The sequence below is a fragment of the Zonotrichia leucophrys genome, chromosome 21, assembly GCF_028769735.1.
Source record: "Zonotrichia leucophrys gambelii isolate GWCS_2022_RI chromosome 21, RI_Zleu_2.0, whole genome shotgun sequence".
NCBI lineage: Eukaryota > Metazoa > Chordata > Aves > Passeriformes > Passerellidae > Zonotrichia > Zonotrichia leucophrys.
In genome coordinates this window covers 7,317,659-7,329,996 of record NC_088190.1, presented here as the reverse complement: position 1 = coordinate 7,329,996, position 12,338 = coordinate 7,317,659, and the positions used below count along the sequence as shown (strand labels likewise).

General features: G+C 54.0%; 2 protein-coding genes across 3 annotated transcripts; one reads left to right on the top strand and one right to left on the bottom strand.

Moving 5' to 3' along the window:
* On the top strand, positions 1-1,970 carry LOC135456634 (chymotrypsin-C-like). The gene is made up of 8 exons (XM_064730607.1): positions 1-40; positions 157-248; positions 325-422; positions 507-632; positions 714-850; positions 932-1,077; positions 1,703-1,855; positions 1,953-1,970. Exons 1-8 carry the CDS (start codon positions 1-3, stop codon positions 1,968-1,970), a joined length of 810 nt encoding a protein of 269 aa, XP_064586677.1.
* A 1,453-nt stretch (positions 1,971-3,423) lies between these two features.
* Positions 3,424-12,311, bottom strand: CASP9 (caspase 9). Of its 2 annotated transcripts, none has more exons than XM_064730722.1 (10): positions 12,266-12,311; positions 8,342-8,561; positions 7,882-7,962; positions 7,689-7,720; positions 6,974-7,150; positions 6,208-6,297; positions 5,393-5,540; positions 4,860-5,039; positions 4,572-4,681; positions 3,424-3,948 (listed from the first exon to the last, which is right to left on the bottom strand). In XM_064730722.1, the coding sequence occupies exons 2-10, from the start codon at positions 8,436-8,438 to the stop codon at positions 3,856-3,858; spliced, it is 1,008 nt and encodes a 335-aa protein (XP_064586792.1). In that variant the 5' UTR covers positions 8,439-8,561; positions 12,266-12,311; the 3' UTR covers positions 3,424-3,855. The 2 variants fall into 2 exon arrangements, with proteins under 2 accessions (XP_064586792.1, XP_064586791.1); XM_064730721.1 differs by lacking the exon at positions 12,266-12,311 and adding an exon at positions 9,460-9,700.
* Positions 12,312-12,338: the final 27 nt, after the last annotated feature.

Genomic DNA, 12,338 nt, shown 5'->3' with positions numbered 1-12,338 from the left:
ATGCTGGGAGCCGTCTGTCTCGTTGTGCTGCTGGGCTACGGTAGGTGCAGGGCATGGGGAAGGGTCAGGGCAGGGGCAACAGGACCGTGGCACCTGCCCTGGCCCTGAGCACGGGCACAGGCAGCCTCTGATGTCCCTTTGCCGGGTGTCACACAGCCTACGGATGCGGTCAGCCGGCCGTGCCACCACAGCTGAGCTCCCGCGTGGTGGGCGGTGAAGACGCTGTAGCCCACAGCTGGCCATGGCAGGTGAGGGGCACAGGGACAGGGATGGGGACAGGGATGGGGACGTTCCTGCTCTGACCCTGTGCCTCTGCCCCCGCAGATCTCTCTGCAGTACAGCCGCTCTGGATCCTGGAGCCACACTTGTGGTGGGACCCTCATTGCCCCCCAGTGGGTGCTGACAGCTGCCCACTGCATCAGGTAGGTGGGTGTTGGGGTGCTGGGGGGCATCTGTGCCATGCAGTTAAGATATCTGTGGGGACTGACTCTCTCTCTCCCTGGCAGCTCTTCAAAGACCTATCGTGTGGTGCTGGGCAAGCAGGACCTGTCAGAGGCTGACGAGCCTGGTTCTGTGGCCGTGGCTGTGGAGAAGACAATTGTCCACGAGAAATGGAACTCCATCCTTATCATGTAGGGATGGAATATATCCAGGAGTGGGTGGGGGGCAACAAAGCTGGGGACCGCTGTCTCATGGCTGATGTCCCCCTGTAGCAACGACATTGCCCTGGTCAAGCTGGCAGAGGAGGTGCAGGAGACTGACACCGTCCGTGCCGCCTGCCTGCCGGCTGCTGGCAAGATCCTGTCCAACAACTACCCCTGCTATGTCACCGGCTGGGGACGCGTCAGGAGTAAGTGGGATGTCCCCGGACAGTCCCCAGCGGTCCCTGGGCAGGGGGTGTGCAGAGTGTGAAGTGTGACTGTCCTTGCAGCCAACGGGCCCCTGGCTGATGCCCTGCAGCAGGCTCTGCTGCCCGTGGTGGACTATGAGACCTGCTCCAAGTGGGACTGGTGGGGCAGCACTGTAAAGAAGACCATGGTGTGCGCCGGCGGCGACGGCATCGTCTCTGGATGCAACGTGAGTGTGGGCACAGCTGGGTGGCACCTGCTCCCAGCCCAGAGCAGGATTGAGAGTGGTGCTGGAGCAGTGCAGGGCAACAGGTTCCATGAGAAGCACAGGAGGGGAAGGGATGGAACTGCAGTGGAGTGTTGGAATAAATCAGCCAAGACTCCATGTTCTTCATGCAGAAAGTGAATTCTTTATCCACAAAACTCATATTTATAGGAAATATCAGAAGGCACTGTGTTAAACCTAGTTGGTCAGCAATACAGTGAAATTCAGGTCACTGGCTGGTAAGCACTATTGAATAAGTCTACCAAATTTTCTCTCTCTAGATATATTTCCATTTTCCCTTTGTGGGTTCTCATGGGACAAATCTTATTGTTTACAGAGGTGCATTTGTTTTTCACCCTCAGAATAGATTGTTGTGTTAAACGAACTTCTCATTCACAAAATAGCTTAGCTGCACTCAGAAGAAATGACAGCCCAGCTTTGGCAATTTTAGCACAGCAAGGTCTGACTTCACAAGGCCTTTCTTTTATAATTCTTCTACCTGTCTATGACAGTGGTGGGTCCTGTGTGGGATGTGGGGTGTGCCAACTGGGTGCCCATGACTGATGGCCCACACTGTCTGTCTGCACAGGGCGATTCTGGGGGCCCACTGAACTGCCAGCGCGACGATGGCGTCTGGGAGGTCGAGGGCATTGTCAGCTTTGGCTCCGGCCTGAAATGCAACATGAAAAACAAGCCAACAGTCTTCACCAGGGTGTCCGCCTACATCGACTGGATCAACGAGGTGGGTGTCCCTTCCTCCTGCCCTCTGCAGGTTGGCCACACTGCCCCTGCCCTGCCAGAGGTCTCACCATGAGCCTCCCCGTGTCTTTCTTTGGCAGAAAATGAGCACGAACTGAGGACACAGCATGGAGCACAAGTACTGACTGTGATAAAAGCAATAGTGCTAAGCTGGTCTCGTGTGGTTCTTTCAAGGGGACACGATGGAGCAGAACCAGGGGGCTGCACCTTGTGGTCCTGGGCTTCTGCCTGTGTGCTGGGGAGAGCCCCCACGTTGTGCAGTGAGGCTGGGCAGGCTCCTGGGGAGCCTAAAGTGGGCAGAGATCCCCCACAAGTTACTCCCAGCCATGTAGATCCATGGCCATCACCAAGCCAGAGGGTTCAAACCTCGGCTGGTGGTTTGATGGGAGAGTGGCTGGAATCTGGCCTGATGGTCCTGGGGGGGTCTCTAGCTTGGGGAGGGGCTATAGGGCCCCGAGTTGGCCCAAGGAGTTTTTAGGTGTCTTGGCTGGTGCTGGGGTGTTTCAGGGGATCTTGCTGGTAACTTGATGGCAGCAGATTTATAATGGGGGTGTTGAGGTAACTGGGTTGGTCCTGGAGGTCATTCCCCAGCCCCACCACACTTCCTCCACCACCTGTGCTGCCAGAGTGCTCCACTCTGTTCTCATCTCTGCCAGGGATGTCCTGGGGAAGGAGCAGCCACTGCAGTCCATGTCATGGAAAGGAGAGGGACGAGGCTGAGCCATCTCTACCCAAAGTCACCCCCACCCCAGTCCCAATGCTTTCTTAGTGAGGGAAGCAGGGAAATAAACAAGGGAAGAGTGGAGGGTCACCTTTCCTGAAGGAGAACAGGTCCAGGGGAGATGAGATCAGCCCTGGGATCACCTGCACACCCAGATGCTCTGTACAAAACTGGATAACATGGGACAGGACAGCCCAGGGCCCCACTCCCCTGGGCGATGGAGAAGGGGAGCAGAGAAGAAGACAACCATGAGTTCTCACAAACACCTGAGCACGGGCAAGGCCACCACAGCCACACCCCAGCTCTAGCTGGACCCTCCTTGGGGTGCTCAGGGCAGCCCTGGCTTCCTCCTGCAGCACCCTCACAGCACCTGAAATGCTCCCACAGAAGTGTGGAAATACTCAGTGACTGCAAAAGCAGATTGTATATTCCCAGGTTCCCTGGGAATCCCCAAGCACTCCTCAGCACAGACCTACCCTAAGGGTGCACTCTGCACCTCCCAAGGGTGGCACCAAGGATGCTTTTCCCCCTCAAAATCCAACACAGATGCAGGATTTCTGACCTAAGGCCATCATGGTAGCAGCTCCTTAAGAACTTTACCTCAGCACTGGTATTTCAATGAATCCTCATCAGTTTCCTATAGTAACTCCCAACTGACTCCTCAAAAGGATCAGGATGCTCCATAGGCTAGCACAGCCACATTGTAAATGACCAGACAGAGCAGCACAGACATGAGTGAAGGTTCCTACTCTTCCCACTTCAGAGGAGCCTTCAGGAGGTGCTGAAATGGCAATGAGGAGATGGAACAGACAAGGGAATACAGCTAAAGATTTGCTCTTTAATTGCATTTATTAGAAACACTGACTGCAAAACTCATCCCATTTCACTTGAACATCAGACCCTGGTCCCCTCAATCAGTTACCTGGACAGCACAGGACACAAATACCATGATCAGCAAAGAAAAATCCTCTGAGGCCGAGTGTGGCCGTGTCAGGGTGAGCCAGAAGTGCTCTCCTCTGGCTCTGTTCTCCAGCAAAGGGACTTCCTGCTCCATCCACATTTCCCATTGGAACAGCACAATCTCCCTCTCATCTCCACTGCATGGCAAAGCCAACGCTCGTGGATCACATTTCTCCAGACAAACATCTGGACACACAGACAAAATCCACAGGGAGCACTGACACCAAGTCGTGGTGGGCACAGATTTCATTCAGCCACAGGAAGAACCTCCAGTGCTTGGCAAGGGGCTCGGAGCCCATGTGTCAGCGGCACATGAAGAAGAATTTTTTACGGAGGAAATTGAAACATCCCGGGATCTGCTTGTACCTCCCCTTGGCAGAGACAGCGTGTGCCACCTGGGAACAGAAGAGAGGCTGAGGAATGGGATGCTCTCCCCATCCCTGGGAATCAATGGCTGCCATGCCAAGGTGGCCAAAGAAGCACCGCAACAACCAGAAAACAACAACAAGGTGATTCTGTAAGTCCTCTCTCCTCCCACACTGGACTTTTCTCCTACCCATGGAGAACAGAAAAAGTATCTGGGGCACCTACACTTGTACACAACTTTGGCAATATTGAGTCAACAAAGCAAACAAAGAAAGATGTTTATCAGCCAGACTTATTCCATAGCCCTGTGCATTGTGCTCCTCCAACCCCAGGACAAGCTTACAGGAGCACCCAAATCCCATCAGCTTGGATAGGACAAGCCATGACATTTTTAGCAATTTCTTCAGAAGGATTAAAGCCTGTATTGCCAAGATTACTTCTCACTGGAGAAGCCTCCAATGATTTTTGGCAGATTGAGGCTAGACACTTTCCTTGTAACTAAACCTCTCTGCAGTACCTCCAATGAGCCCATCCCTAAACTCAACATTCAATATCCTCACTGCTTTTTTGAGTGTAGGCCTCCATGCCTCAACTGATCACACCCCTGACTATTTCCTTCATCAGCAAAAAGCAGAACAAAGAAGACATTTACCCTCACTAACATGCTGAGCAGGTCTTCTGAATGGGCATACTGCTCCAGCACACTGTCCAGTGTTTCCACATACCACGAGCCACTTGACTTCTCCCTCCAGGAGACAAAACCTTCAGAGAAAGAAGGAGAATGTTATGCCAAAACCCATCTGCTGTTCTCATCCCAACAAGTTCCTAGCACTCCAACAGAGCTCGGTTATCCTGAACTGCCCCTATCTTTGGCCATGAAGCTTTGACTGTTTTGCGAATTCCCTCATGCTCAGAAAAGGATTTGCACAGGCTGTTTCACCTGGAAAAGTTGAGTAGGAAACCAAGATGTCACTAGGTGTGGGCAAACTGGCAATGGCATCAGGCTCATCCATGTTGTCTGATGAAACCAGAAAGGGGGTTGCGTCCGATTCCAAGGAACCCCCAGGAGCTTCCTCTTCAGGGGAATCACAATCCACTACAAAGCCTTGATCCCTTTGTTCTGAAAAAAGCAGCAACAAGACAGCTCCTGAGGTCCATTCCACCCAAGTGATTCACAGCTGTACATTCGACATTAAGAAAAGATGGGGAAAGAAAAGGAAAAAGGCCCTAGAACAAAGTAAGGCTTTTTGGCCATTCAGCAGCATTGGTTGAGTCAAAGTCATTGGTAGTTAATATAAAATTCCTCACTGTGTGTGAAGAGCTGGAGTGGCCTCTCAACAAATAAAAGAAGAGGCAGCTGGTGTGAGAAGACAGTTGGAGAGAGGGGCAATCAATGAACAGAAAGGGAGCCAAAGCCACAGCCTGACCACACCTCTGCAGCCCAACGCTACCAGAGCCAACACAAAGATTCACCTCCACCACAGGCTTGGATGAAGAACAGTTTGGGTTTTCCTCTCAAACTCGGGCAATTGGACCCATTGAAATAGTTCACAATCTTTTCTATGGGAATGGGTTTTCCATCCGTTCCATAAACGCCTCCAGGAAACTGAATATGGCTCGTCTGCAAGAGGAAAATGCAGGAGCTAGTGACAGGGAAGGCAAGGCCAGTTCCAAGGGGGCCCATTTCCCATCAGGTGCTTCATGGCATAAAGGTACCAGAACAAATCCTGGTGTTTGTGGGAATCCCTGTGGCCAAGTCAGGGTGAGGGGACATCCAGGGACATTTGAAATGCACTAAAACCCAGCAATCCAACTTCTGTTATCCAACTCATATCCCACATCCTCCAGCAAAAGAGTTCTTCATCCTTTGGTACAATGGGCACATACCATAGACCATTTTCCCAAGAATGCTTCTCCTCATCCTCTAGGAACTGACTTGGAATAAAATGGCTTTATTGCTAATAGCATCTCCCAGTCAGAGCTGGAGAATGGGAAGGACTGAATCACCACAACATGAGGCTGACTGGGACCTCCATGGATTTCCAAATTTTTAGCCCCAACTTCCAAAATAGAAAAGACTTGTCCACTGGCACCATTGGATCAGACCACATCAGAGAAGCTCCTGTTTTCTTTAACGCAGAATAAGGGTGTAACTCTTTGAAATGCACTGCAATGGCAGAACAAAGTTTTGACAGACCACTTCCCTCTCACCCTGTGTGAGACCACAGGAGAGGGAATTAACCCTTTCCCACAGCAAAGGAACAAAGGGAGAGATGGGACAAACCCACCTGACAGCCATGGGAAAGGATCACCACAATGCAGCAGGCCAAAGCACTGTGGTCCTGCTGAGACAGCTTCAGCAGCTCCAACACCATTTCCTGTGTAGAAAACATCACAAAGAGAGTCTTTTGAATCATATGTCAGCCACAGGTTACTGCCAGGCCCTGTTCTAACTGCACTGCCATGGATCCTGTCAACCTCGGCCACAGGATAACATGAGCCCTGATTACAGCTGGCAAAAGCCATTGGCAGAGAGTGAGAGTTTCTGCATCTCTGCCCTTATTTAACACTGGCTGCTTTAATCACAGAAATTTCTCACCTCTCTATACTCTTTACAACACAGCATCACAAACCAAAGCACATTTCCACATGATCTGAGGAAATCCACTGTTTCTGACCGGGAGCTGGTGGGTGAGCAAAGAATCATATTTACTTTCAGATGATCAAGTTCCCTCCAATACTTCCAGTAACAGCCAAGGATGGCACAGACAGACATGACACAACTGTTCAAGCTATCCCAAAAACACAACCTCACCAAATCCCTACAAATCCCAGTGAGGATTCAAGATTCATGCAGAAGGATGAAAATGGGCAAGGTCCTCTCCACTTCGGCAATTGCAGAGCAACAATAAAGTAAGATACAAGTGGTTCATTGTTTCTTTGTGGGAGGTTTTTGGTGTGCTGCCAACACAAGACACATCCCCTAAAGCATTCCCATTGCTTCCAGGGGCTGACCTCTCATCCCTCGTGTCAGCAGGACACACCCAGGCTCACCTGAGCTTTCAGATCCCGCCGGGTCAGGACGGTGAAGCGCAAGGCCCTGAAGCGCCTCTCCAGCTTCTCACAGTCAATGTCAGAGCCCTCTCGGGTGGACAGACCCGAGTCTCTGGAGAAATTGACGTTATTGAGGATCAGGCAGTGTCCACAGGGATCCGCTTTCATCTCATAATCCTGGCAGGGACAAGTCACAATTAAACTCCTTCTTATTCCAAGTGCTTGCTGGCTAATCCAGCACGATACAATGCCAGTGAGGAATGGGAGTCCTTAAAGTGGTTCATTTCACAGCTTTTTAATTACTCTAGTCCTAGGGATGGGTAGAAGCACCCTTTCTCCACACACATCTCCTCATCAGCAGCTGGAAACAAGAACAACCCACTAAACTGGGGAAAGCCTTTGTGGAAAACCAGCTGCTGCTTTATCTGTAGCATGTCCAACAGCATGTTGAAATTTCTGGGAAATATTTTTAGGCATCGTCATCAAACCTTACCAAAAGGAGCCAAGAATTTGTGTTATCAGTGTGGTAATCATGAGGAGGATCTGGCTAATGACTGATCCACTCTGAAACCATCAGCCCTGTTACAGCCTCGGAGCAATTGCTCAGGTATGACAAAGTGAGAACCAGCTCCTCCAGACATATTTTCTGGAGTCACCCATGAAGCACAGAGCTTTTGCCTTGTAGGGAACACTTTCAGCTTTCTCAAATACTAACCTGGTCACGCCTCCTCTTGTCAACCGCAGAACCTACAACACAAAACAGGCACAGGATTCAGCTCACCACACTCCACAAGAAGATCACACTCCTAAAGTTTGCATCTTTCCCAACATATATGAATTTCCCCTTCCCACCACACTGGAAATGAGCCTTTGGCATGCTGTGGCTCTAGGAGTGGAATGTGGCTTACCCCGGGCTGGCACAGGAGGCATTCGAGGTCTTTCACTCTCAGCTTGCACTGGGATAGACAGACGTTCATGAGGGGTCACATCTGTAATGGCATGGGACAAAAATACAGATGATGAGTCCAAGCTCAAAAGGTTCCATGGCTGAAAAGCAGGACATACAGGCTGCCCCGAGAAGCTGTGGAGGCCCCACCCTGGCAGTGTTCAAGACCAAGTGGGAAAGGGCTTGGAGCAACCTGGGATAGTGGAAGGTGTCCTTGCCCACAACAGGGGAAGGAATGAGATGAGCTTTAAGGTCCCTTCCAACCCAAACCATTCTAGGAGTCCATGATTCTTCCAACAGTCACCTCTACCAGGATAATAAAAATCAGGACTTCCCAGACTCCTGCCCACAGTGAGAGGGATCCCAGCTGCCACCCCCTATGCTGCTGTTTGCCAAAAACACATCGCACCCTCAGCACTGACTTTTACGCTGTTTTTCCTCCCGCAGCTCCAGCTCCACGGGCCGCAGGTCCGGCAGCTGCGGTGGCACCGGCCGGGATTCGCACTCCTGGATCAGCATCTCAGCGAGGTCGCCCTGCCCGGTGTCCCGCAGGATGGAGAGGAAGGCAGGGAAAGCCTGCTTCCCTCGAGTCTCCAGGTCAATGACCAGCTGCCGGGCTTGCTCCCCTCGGCTGCCAGTGCTCTGCAGAGGAGAAAAACCCAGAACAGGGGTTTGTGCAGTGCCTGCACAGCCCTTCCAACCACCCTGAGCAGGGAAATGTGGGATCCACACTCAGGACAGGGACACGGGGTAAACAACAGCAAAATGAGTGGAAATAGCCAGAGACCCTCACCAGACCCCCAGCCCTGACCTCCCTCCAACAACAATGGTCTCCACTGGGATACCCAGCCTGATGAGGAGTCTAGAGGTAAAGGGGGAGAGGGGAGCACCCCAAATCTGGCCCCTGGGGACAAAAAGGCACCCCTGGGCTGTCACCAGTGTGTAAGATGGGGTAAAAACACTCCCAGACCTGTCACCTGTAACCAAGGGGGGAAACAAGAACACCTTAAGGGTGTCATCAAACTCGGAAGGGGACACAAAGAGAAACTCCTACACCTGGCACTAGCCAGAGCTGGGGACATGAACGGACAAGTGGGGGGGGTGATTCTCAAACATCTGCATAAGGACCAACGCCAGGCCTTGTCATCAGAGTGAGGGGACACAGGGCCATCCCTTTGGGCCTGTCACCAGGACTAAAGGGACATGGAGCTCCCCTATGAGCTTGTCACCAGAGTGAGGGGACCTGGACACGACAGTCCTTCCCACGTCTGTCACTAGAGTGAGGGGACTTGGGGGCCATCCCCCTGACCTGTCACGGGGCTCCGGGGACATGGGTCCCTCCTTTGGGCACAAGAGGACACAAAGCCACCTCTCTCAGGCCTGTCACTAGGGTTAGGCGACATGGGGGCCACCCTTCAGTCCTGTCACCAGGGCTCAGGGGATGCAGGAGCTACCCCGCCATGCCCGTCCCCGGCTCTCAGGAAACACGGACCCTCTAGGGGCCAGCCCCCGGTGCTCAGTGTCCCGCTCCCTGGCCCACCTGCAACTCCTCCAGCATTGGCCGGGTGAAGAGCCCGCGCTGCTCCAGCGGGTCCCAGAGGGGCTCCACCCGCAGCGCCGCCACCAGCCGGGCCCGCCCGCGCCGCAGCGCCCGCCGCTGCTGCTCCTCCATGGCTCCGGAGCCTGGGCGGCCGCAGCCGTGCTCTGGCCGGGACCGCCGCTCAATGCCCGGACACACCGCCGCTCAATGCACGGGACTGCCGCTCAATGCCCGGACACACCGCCGCTCAATGCCCGGACACACCGCCGCTCAATGCCCGGACACACCGCCGCTCAATGCCCGGACACACCGCCGCTCAATGCACGGGACTGCCGCTCAATGCCCGGACACACCGCCGCTCAATGCCCGGACACACCGCCGCTCAATGCACGGGACCGCCGCTCAATGCCCGGACACACCGCCGCTCAATACCGGACACACCGCCGTTCAATGCACGAACACACCGCCGCTCAATGCCCGGAACCGCCGCTCAATGCCCGGGACCGCCGCTCAGTGCCCGGACACACCGCCGCTCAGTGCCCGGACACACCGCCGCTCAGTGCCCGGACACACTGCCGGTCCCTTCTCGGACTTGCTGCTCTGCCCCGCACCTGCCCCTCTGCCTCAGACCCACCGCCGGTCCCTTCCCGGAGCCGCCGCTCTGCCCCGGAACCGCAGCTCGCTGCCCGGAAGCGCCACCGCCTCCGAGTTCCAGAATCACACACGGACTCAGGCTGGAAGAGCCCTGCCGTGGTCAGAAGGGTCATCCCAGAGCGAACGGAACACGATTCCGTCCTTTTGTGTTTTGGTGTTTTGTTAGGTTTTTTTTTAAATATCTCCAGGGATGAACACTCTACGCCCTCTCTAGGCGATGTGTCACCCGCACAGCAAAGTTCTTCCTCATGTTCAGATGGAACTTCCTGTGCATCAGTTCCTGCCAGCTGTTCTTGTGCCATTGCTGGGCCCCCCGGTGAAGAGGCTGAGCCTTCCCTGCAGACAGGGACAGAAAGGACGGGATGAGGGCCCCTCTCAAGGCAGAATAGCCCCTGCTCCCTCAGCCTTTCTTCAGCAAGGGAGATGCTCCTGGCGAGGAGCCCAGGGCTGGACACAGCACTCAGCTGTGCCCCCCAGGGCTGGGCAGAGGGACACAGGGGCAGGGTCACTCCCTGACCTGCTGCCAGTGCTCCTCCCAGTGCATCCCAGGGCCCCCTGGCCCCCAGGACACTCTGCTGGCTCCAGGACAGCTCAGTGACCATGGGACCCCCAGGTCCTCCCTGCAGAGATGCTCCAGCAGGCACCCCTGCCTGTGCTGGTACTTGGGGCTGTTCCTCCCCAGGGGCAGGACCTGCATTGCCCTTGTTGAGCACCATTAAGTTTCTCTTTGTCTAACTCTCCAGCCTCTAAAAGTCCTGCTGTGCACCGGGGAGCACAGCCTTCAGGTGGATCAGCCACTTCCCCAGTTCCATATCATCACCAAACCTGCTGAAGGGTACATTCCATCAGTCTGTCCAGGTCGTTGATAAACAAGTTGATTAAGACTGGACTACTGAACCCAGTATAGATCTTTGGGGAAGCCACTGACTGCAGACTTCCAAGTGGATGATGCCCTCTGAGCTCTGCCACCCAGACAGCCCTTGATCCACCTCACCACCCATTCATCCAACACACATTCCCTAAGCCAGCTGTGGTGGGTTAAGCTGAGCTGGAAATAAAAAACTACGCAGCTCCTTGCTCAACTCCCCCCTTCTCTTCTCCTCCCACCCCGTGGAATGGGAAGGAGAATCAAAGTAAAGCTTGTATGTGTAGAAAATAACAGTTTAATAATTGAAAATAAAGTAAAATAGAGTAGTAATGATAAATTATAACAGCAACAACAACACAACAACAACAATAACAATTATAACAACAATAATAAAGGGGAAAATTGCACCATGCAGTTGCTCACCACCCACTGACTGATGTCAGACCCCTTCCTGAACCCAGATCAGCTACTTCCCAGTCACTCCCCCCAGTTGATACACTGGGCATTCTGTGGTGTGGAATATCCCTTTGGCCAGTTCAGGTCACCTGTCCCATCTGTGCTCCCTCCCCGTTTCCTTAGTGAACCTCCTCACTGCCAGAGCATGGGACAAGAAAGAAGTCTTTGACTTTGGATAAGCACAACTTAGCAAAAAACCAAAATAGAATCACAGAACATGCTGAGCTGGAAGGGACTCACATGGATCATCGAGTCCAGGTCCTGTAGAGGACACCCCAGGAGTCACATCATGTCCCCTGGAGCTCCTTGAACTCAGACAGGCTCCGTGCTGTGCCCATTTTCTGGGGAGCCTGTTCAGTGCTCAACCACCCTCTGGGGGGAAGAACCTTTCCCTGATCTCCAGCCTAACCCTGCCCTGACAGAGCTCCAGCCATTCCCTGGCCCTGTCGCTGTCACTAGAGCAGCGATCAGTGTCTGTCTCTCCTGCTCCCCTCAGAGGAAGCTGTAACTGGGATGAGTCTCCCCTCAGTCTCCTCCAGCTGAACAGACCAAGTGCCTTCAGCCGCTCCTCCTCCCCTCAAGGCCCTTCACCAGCTTCTCTGCCCTCCTCTGGACGCTTTCTAACACCTTAATATCCTTCTTATATCGCGGTGCCCACACCTGCCCTCAATATCCCAGGTGAGGCCGCCCCAGCGCAGAGCAGAGCGGGACAATCCCCTCCCCGGCCCGATGCCGCCCAGGACACGGCTGCCGCCATCCCCATTCCGAACCCACGGCACGGCACTGCCGCAGCCTCTGAGCCGCCGCGGCCCCTCCGCAGGCCCTCACCTCCGAGCGCGCCGCCGGCAGCGCCGGTCTCCCGGAAGAGCTCGGTCTCCATGGGGACGGCGGGCGGGCGCGC

What these genes read in the sequence shown, in the direction of transcription:
- CASP9 (XM_064730721.1), bottom strand. Translation starts at nt 9,591, where the DNA reads ATGGAGGAGCAGCAGCGGCGGGCGCTGCGGCGCGGGCGGGCCCGGCTG. An exon ending in GGAGGAAAAACAGCGTAAAA is followed by an intron (nt 7,963 to 8,341) that starts GTCAGTGCTGAG and finishes ATGCCATTACAG; the next exon opens with ATGTGACCCCTCATGAACGT. An exon ending in ACAAGAGGAGGCGTGACCAG is followed by an intron (nt 7,151 to 7,688) that starts GTTAGTATTTGA and finishes TGTCCCTGCCAG; the next exon opens with GATTATGAGATGAAAGCGGA.
- LOC135456634 (XM_064730607.1), top strand. Translation starts at nt 1, where the DNA reads ATGCTGGGAGCCGTCTGTCTCGTTGTGCTGCTGGGCTACG. An exon ending in TGGAACTCCATCCTTATCAT is followed by an intron (nt 633 to 713) that starts GTAGGGATGGAA and finishes GTCCCCCTGTAG; the next exon opens with CAACGACATTGCCCTGGTCA. An exon ending in GCATCGTCTCTGGATGCAAC is followed by an intron (nt 1,078 to 1,702) that starts GTGAGTGTGGGC and finishes CTGTCTGCACAG; the next exon opens with GGCGATTCTGGGGGCCCACT.